Source organism: Dermacentor silvarum, chromosome 6 (assembly GCF_013339745.2).
Source record: "Dermacentor silvarum isolate Dsil-2018 chromosome 6, BIME_Dsil_1.4, whole genome shotgun sequence".
Lineage (NCBI taxonomy): Eukaryota > Metazoa > Arthropoda > Arachnida > Ixodida > Ixodidae > Dermacentor > Dermacentor silvarum.
The window spans coordinates 138,058,089-138,065,795 of NC_051159.1; the positions used below are offsets into that span (position 1 = coordinate 138,058,089).

At 50.0% G+C, this 7,707-nt stretch overlaps 1 protein-coding gene across 1 annotated transcript; it reads right to left on the reverse strand.

Annotated features, from left to right (window-relative positions):
• Positions 1-1,880: 1,880 nt before the first annotated feature.
• On the reverse strand, positions 1,881-6,910 carry LOC125946345 (adenylate cyclase, terminal-differentiation specific-like; the record flags this gene model as incomplete). The annotated part of the gene is given in 4 exon segments (XM_049669138.1): positions 1,881-2,521; positions 2,524-2,734; positions 2,870-3,211; positions 6,752-6,910. Coding segments are annotated over 4 exon segments (1,353 nt in total), but the record flags the coding sequence as incomplete, so codon positions are not given.
• Between the last annotated feature and the right edge of the window lie 797 nt (positions 6,911-7,707).

Here is a 7,707-nt window from a genome sequence, read left to right on the forward strand (position 1 = left end):
CAAACGCTTCTTTTTTCTAGGTACCTTGGCCAATACCGCTAACGAAGAAAGCAGAAGAGATCATGGCCAACTGACTATTGATCGCCACCTCTCTCTCGTCGTCTGCTCTCAAAGCAATGGGCCGAGCTTGCTGGGACAATTTGTGGAGGTTAAGGGAGGTTAAGACTGCTTTACGCCTGCATTCGGATGCGCTTCGGAGTTGGAGGGAGATAGATAAAAAAGAAAGAAGGCAGTGATTCTGGTTGAATAACTTATGTGGGGGGTGGAGCGATAGATTGAAAAGAGAAACAGAAAGAATGTCAAGGATGTGTAAATATTGTCTGTGGACCGCCCATTGTGTGGATGAACTATTAGTGGTGTGGAGTGGAGTTCGCTCCACAACTATGGTGTGGAGTGAAAACATACCCGTTAAAGTTAACACCTACTGTAGCAAAGTCAGCTTACGAATGTTGTTAGATATAAATGCTGATGGACGCCGTGATTTACGTACAATAGTTTCCCGAATAGACATAAACCAGTTTGCGGAAAATGATTGTACAGAGGCGTACAAACTAAGCGGGATAGATCTGATACCAGGAAGCGCAAGCTAGTGTATTTCACAGTACGACAGAGCTATATGTACAAGAATTTTGCTTTGATTCCTTTCATGTGACCTCTCGATACTTTTCGTTGGTTTCAAACTCCCGCTTTCAAACACAAAGCTGTGGTAGGTACACAAACACGTTATAGCTTTGGTAGGCACACAACGTACGCGGACAACGCAATGCGATGTAATGCGCTGTTCGGAATTGCAGCAGTACCCAATGGTAAAATTACTAAAGGATGTAGCAGTTCACCCCCGTAACTCATGATATTAACTGTTTCAAGTCTATTATCTACTTTAGACACATAACTACAGTGACATGAATGAAATACAGATGATGAAGCCGGAAAAGCAAGGCACAAATGCAGTACCTATTAATACACGAGTAACGCCACGTAACTGACTATGCATGAAACGTATTTTCTTATGCCTTTGTCGGTATTCTCAAAGCAACACTCTCTCTGCCATAAATATGAACACTAGCTTCATGCACCAAGGCATACATAAGCGGCTTCAATTTCTTCCGAATAAGGACAAGATAAATTTCCATAACAACACGTGATGAAGGTTATTTGTTCCTGTTGTGCCTGTTTTGTGCCTGTTGAAATCTTTCATAACCAGCCTTGTTTCTCTTTATTCTGTTCACTATTTTTTGTAGAACTGGCAGTACTCAGGATCCCGGCCACGGCGGCCGCATTTCGATGGGGGCGAAATGCGAAAACACCCGTGTACTTAGATTTAGGTGCACGTTAAAGAACCCCAGGTGGTCGAAATTTCCGGAGTCCCCCACTACGGCGTGCCTCATAATCAGAACTGGTTTTGGCACGTAAAACCCCATAATTTAATTTTTTTTTCTGCCAGTACTCATCTTAAGAGGCTGATTGAGCAGCCGCCTTCCCAACGTTATTTGAGCAATCTCTGTGATGGAAGTTGCGAGTGGGACATCGACAAAGAAGGTGAAGTTAATCTATCGGGGCACGAGAGATGCAGCATGCAATACGGTGATTGATGCCTTTAATATTACTCGTCTTATTATTATTACTATTATTATTATTATTATTATTATTATTATTATATTATTATTATTATTATTATTATTATTGCGACAAGTACATCCGTGGGCACATCCGTGGGCACGGATGTTCACACCATCTGCTGCTCAAGGCCAGCATCTGCTGCACAAGGCCAGCAGCAGATGATCACACCAGCTGCTGCTGCTGCTGCTTGCTGCGCTGCTGCTGCTGCTTGATGCTGCTGCTGCTGCTGCTGCTGCTGCTGCTGCTATGCTGCTGCTGCTTGCTGCTTCTGCTGCTGCTGGCTGCTGCTGCTGCTGCTGCTGCTGCTGCTGCTGCTGCTGCTGCTGCTGCTGCTGCTGCTGCTGCTGCTGCTGCTGCTGCTGCTGCTGCTGCTGCTGCTGCTGCTGCTGCTGCTGCTGCTGCTGCTGCTGCTGCTGCTGCTGCTGCTGCTGCTGCTGCTGCTGCTGCTGCTGCTGCTGCTGCTGCTGCTGCTGCTGCTGCTGCTGCTGCTGCTGCTGCTGCTGCTGCTGCTGCTGCTGCTGCTGCTGCTGCTGCTGCTGCTGCTGCTGCTGCTGCTGCTGCTGCTGCTGCTGCTGCTGCTGCTGCTGCTGCTGCTGCTGCTGCTGCTGCTGCTGCTGCTGCTGCTGCTGCTGCTGCTGCTGCTGCTGCTGCTGCTGCTGCTGCTGCTGCTGCTGCTGCTGCTGCTGCTGCTGCTGCTGCTGCTGCTGCTGCTGCTGCTGCTGCTGCTGCTGCTGCTGCTGCTGCTGCTGCTGCTGCTGCTGCTGCTGCTGCTGCTGCTGCTGCTGCTGCTGCTGCTGCTGCTGCTGCTGCTGCTGCTGCTGCTGCTGCTGCTGCTGCTGCTGCTGCTGCGCTGCTGCTGCTGCTGCTGCTGCTGCTGCGGCTGCTGCTGCTGCTTGCTGCTGCTGCTGCTGCTGCTGCTTGCTGCTGCTGCTGCTGCTGCTGCTGCTGCTGCTGCTGCTGCTGCTGCTGCTGCGCTGCTGCTTGCTGCTGCTGCTGCTGCTGCTGCTGCTGCTGCTGCTGCTGTGCTGCTGCTGCTGCTGCTGCTGCTGCTGCTGCTGCTGCTTGCTGCTGCTGCTGCTGCTGCTGCTGCTGCTGCTGCTGCTGCTGCTGCTGCTGCTGCCTGCTGCTGCTGCTGCTGCTGCTGCTGCTGTCTGCTGCTGCTGCTGCTGCTGCTGCTGTCTGCTGGCTGCTGCTGCTGCGCTGCTGCTGCTGTCTGCTGCTGCTGCCTGCTGCTGCTGCCTGCTGCTGCTGCTGCTGCTGCTGCTGCTGCTGCTGCTGCTGCTGCTGCTGCTGCTGCTGCTGCTGCTGCTGCTGCTGGCTGCTGCTGCTGCTGCTGCTGCTGCTGCTGCTGCTGCTGCTGCTGCTGCTGCTGCTGCTGCTGCTGCTGCTGCTGCTGCTGCTGCTGCTGCTGCTGCTGCTGCTGCTGCTGCTGCTGCTGCTGCTGCTGCTGCTGCTGCTGCTGCTGCTGCTGCTGCTGATGCTGCTGCTGCTGCTGCTGCTGCTGCTGCTGCTGCTGCTGCTGCTGCTGCTGCTGCTGCTGCTGCTGCTGCTGCTGCTGCTGCTGCTGCTGCTGCTGCTGCTGCTGCTGCTGCTGCTGCTGGAGAGAAAAAAAAGCAAGGACAGCAATAGATATCCCTCCACAGAAGCCTACATTTGTCTCGACGGAGATGATAAGTGCCTCAGATCGAGTCATTTCTCGTTTATGATCTTCATTAGAAATTGGTAGCTTATTTTGTTCTATCTATTCAACGAGGCATTCATTGCTTTTGAAACCAGACCTGCACATATTTGCTCCAACAACTTTTAATGTTGCTGTTTATGATTCCACGAATCGTAGTGGTACACAGCTGCTTTTTTTTAGTTTTAAGGATTGACATTCTTGCCTAAAGAACTTCCATACAGTGTTTCTATGGCGCCGATGAAAGATACTATAATCTAAAAGAAGTGATCCAGAATACAAACCCTTAACTAGCCTGTTATGATGCACAGTGGATAATTTCTCAAAGTTCCATACCGTTGATCCAATGTTGAATAGGTTGTTGCTTCGTGTGCATTCTAGTGACATGATTAATCACCGTTAATTACATAGTAATTAAATATTTATTGACTGTACTAGCCAGGAATGTCGTATCTTTCTTTAAAAATAACAACTACCGGCTAGAAGCACATGTACCAGTTAATTATTGGCTGCAAGCGTTACGAGAAAGGAAAAAAAATATGGGGGCGCATAAGCAATTCTAATGATGTTTAAATGCGGGAGCATTACTTGGGGCTTAGTGTGTCTCTGACTTTAGTGTTACGGCGAAATATGCTGTGCAATGGTGCTGTGGCGAGTGTAATGTTGCTGCTCATGAGGTTGAAACAACGCAAGACAGGGAACCGGTGATATTGCGATCGCTCAGCTGAGCTTTATTTGCGCAGTTCTCATTGAAGTAGTGTTTCACGCACATTGCGCTGAGTGTTCTTGCTCGAAGACACCACTTTTCAGCACGATGACACCACTTTGCAGAGCGAAGACAGTACTTATGCTAGTGTGTTAACACTTCGCGTCTCTGAAGGCCTTCTAACCTTTTGCCCTCGTGGTCGAGCGGGACAGCGCGACTAAGGCGCCGACGACGGTCTTGCGCCGCAAGCGTACATGTAATTGCTATCGCAATAAGAACACAAGGGCGGAGGGCCCTCGTAGTGTTCACTCGCGCACATTTGGATGTCCTATTGTGCGATTTTCAAGCTCTATACTAAATGCAACTATTATCATGTCACACCAATTATCGCCGTTCTTTGCATCAGGGAATTCCGTTATTTTCAGCGCAGTTTGTGCCTCATTTGTGCACATTGAGTCCCTGCAAATATCACAGGGCATTTTCCTTCATGTTTTTATGTGGACGCACAGGGGAAGCCCAGGGACTGGAGGATGGCTCGATAATGTCCTGCGCAAGTATCTGGTTGACTTCCTGCTGGATGAGCCTTCGCTCAAACGCAGACACAGGATAGGGGCGTGGGTGAACGGGGCTGTCATCACCCATGTGTATACGATGCGCGACTTCGGACGTCTGGCCCAAAGGCCGATTACCGAAGTCGAACATATCGCGATACGACTCGAGAATACGTCTAACGGCTTCAGTGTGCTATGGCGGAAGGTCATTAGCGATCATGCTGCGAATTTCACGGCTGCCACAAGTCGTCGGCGTCAGAGTGCCTTTCTGAATACGTAAGAATAAATGGGAACCGAGGGGCTCGATTTTTTTTAGTCATGACCACATAAAGCCAACAGACAACGAAGCCAAGGAAAGCATCGGGCAAATTAAGTGTAGTTGAAATTGGAATGTAGAAAATAATGAAGAAAAGGGAAATGAAAGTGGACGAAAAGATAACTTGTCGCCGGCGGGAGCCGAACCCGCAACCTCCGCATTACGCGTGCGTTGCACTACCAATAGTGCTACGGCGACGGCCATCAATTCGTCCACTGACTTGGGTATTTATGTTTACTAGATCTAGCCCTAGGAGTGTTAGCCAGCAATAGATATCCCTCATATATAGATATCCATCACCAATAGATATCCCTAATACATGTAGCATTCAGAGAAAAAGATTCTAGCTGAAAGTCTTGCAGGGGCAAAGGTGGGCTACGGAAAGCCCTTTGGAAAGTACGTGCATGATAAAGCCAAAATTCACAATTGGAAGACAGGTTTAGTTTGCTGTAATGCTTAGGACTGTGTAGGGTGCAGCGACACCGTGCGTGAGCAGGACGTCAGTAAGAGGCGTCACGCAGTAGGTGCAATCGGGAACTGCCTACGAAAATGACAATTCGAGATACGTCACGGTTTTAAAAGGTAGGCGAACAAAGTCGCTGCAGAGTAAGCGAGACGGGGGAGGTTGGTCACTGGGTTCACAGATGTGAGGCAGTTCAAACCGGCGGAGCAATCAATCAAAGTGCAATTGGCAGAAAGAAAATCAAGGCCAAGTATGAGGTCGTGAGGGAACTGCGCAAGGACCGTAAAAATGACTACCACCTGGTGACCAGCAACGGTAATCCGAGCTGTGCATATCCCAACAACAGCAACCGTCGTACCATCAGCGACAAGTACGACTCGGGTAGTGGGAGGTGTAAGGATCTTCTTCGTGCGACGACGAAAATTGGCACTCATGACAGAGACGTACACCACAGCATCAACCAACGCTCTGACAGGGGCACCGTGAACGTGGACTTCAAGAATGTTCCGATGGGGACGTAAGGGAAACAGAGGATTTTGGGTCAAGGTCGACAGTGCAGCTTCACCTCCAGAAGTTGCGCAGTCTAGTTTTCCGGCGACAACTGACGGCTAAAGGACGGCGAAGAAAAGCGGTGGCGAGTCGGTGAACGAGATGAATGGCGATGCGGCGGTAGCCACTGGGAGTAGCGGCTGCCTTCCTCGCGTACATTGGGTGCAGAGGATTCGGTGCGGGGTGTATAGTGGCTTGGAGTACAGAAGGGACCAGAGTAAGTGGGAAATGGGCTAGAGGCTGAGAGGGCTACTGGCGGCGGCAATAGCGAGCAATGAGTCCAGCTCGACCGCAGCGGAAACAAATAGGCTTGTCATCGGATGCTTTCCATGGCCGACGGGTTTCTGGATCGGTCAAGGGCGTACGGGCCTCGACGAGGCCTGTCCACGAAGACTTGGGTGGTGCCTGGAGTGTTCATAGCGCATACAGTACAGAAGAGGCCAAGGGTAGCAAATTCCAGGCGAACAACGGCCTGGAACAACGAGACAGCTGTTGTGGAGGTCTCTGATACCATAGGTTTATAAGAAGCCAGATATGCGGTCTCGAGTTCTCGGCGGACGATGCCTGTCACGTCGTCGGATGTATATGGTTGACATGGAGTTGCCTCGCAGGACGACGTTGCAGCGGTAAGACGCTCGAACTGCGGCGAGATACGTCGACATTTCGCTTGCGCGAGACGGCGGCACTCTTTGATGACACTGGTGGTTACGTTGGTGAAGACGAGCATATTGAACGCGTCGTCTGTTATACCTTTCAAAATATGCGCGACCTTGTCAGCCTAGGACATCTTCTGATCAGCTTGTAGACACAAGGCCAGCACGTCCTGTATGTACGACAAGTACGGTTCAGTGGACGTCTAGATACGTACCGCCAGTTGTTTCTTGGTGGCAAGGTGTCCTCTAAACTTGTGGCCGAAAAGGTCGCGGAGCTGTTTCTTGAACGTGTTCCAGCTGGTGAGATTGTCCTCGTGGGTCCGAAACCAGACGCGAGAGGTTCCGCCGAGGTCAAATATGACGTTGGTCAGCATTATAGTTGGATGCCAGCTAGGTTTGTCAGTTGGATGCCAGCTAGTTTCCCTATTTACTCACACACTAGTACATACTGAGCCACTCATCCACGTCAACGCTGTTTGCCACGGAAAAGGTCCCGGTATCGCAGGGCTATGAGAGGCTGATAAACTGGGTAGTGGTCGCAGGCATAGCTGGCGGTGACGTGTCATCACCTGTTAGCATGGCGGCCCGCTTCGAAGTTCCGTCATCAGAAGAGATACCCAGCGCCTCCACCAAATAAATGTTACCTGGGAGCACAGGAAGGAAACTAATTTACAAGGTGTATTTGCAAGTGATAGCGAGAACTGGCCAACATGGAAGGCTGTCGACATCAAACAAAAGCACGTCGTCGTCTTCAGATAAGCCGCAGGCCAACTATGTGTCCGTCCCACTACATCGAAGTTTCAACATCATCTTCTTCGAATAGCATGTAGCATTATAAATGAGGAAGGCTGTGTGGGTATAGTTAGAGAGGCTAGATATAGACAAGTTAGTATGGGCTTGAATTTCATAAATGTCTAATCTTATTGCATACATACTTTTCGGCTTATTTCAACATTACTAAGCACAGAGAAAATATGACAGATAAACGGCACGTCCTTTAAAAAGATTAAAGAATTGTTGTTGAGAAATTTTGGAGTGCCTTCACCAATGCTGATATAATCGCGGTAAATTTTTTTGTGTTGTGGACTTGGTGGTTATTCCTTATGACCCGCTGTTTCACCAATGCCAGAACGCTTTTCAGTTTCCCTGCCCTCTCTCTCTCTCTCTCTCT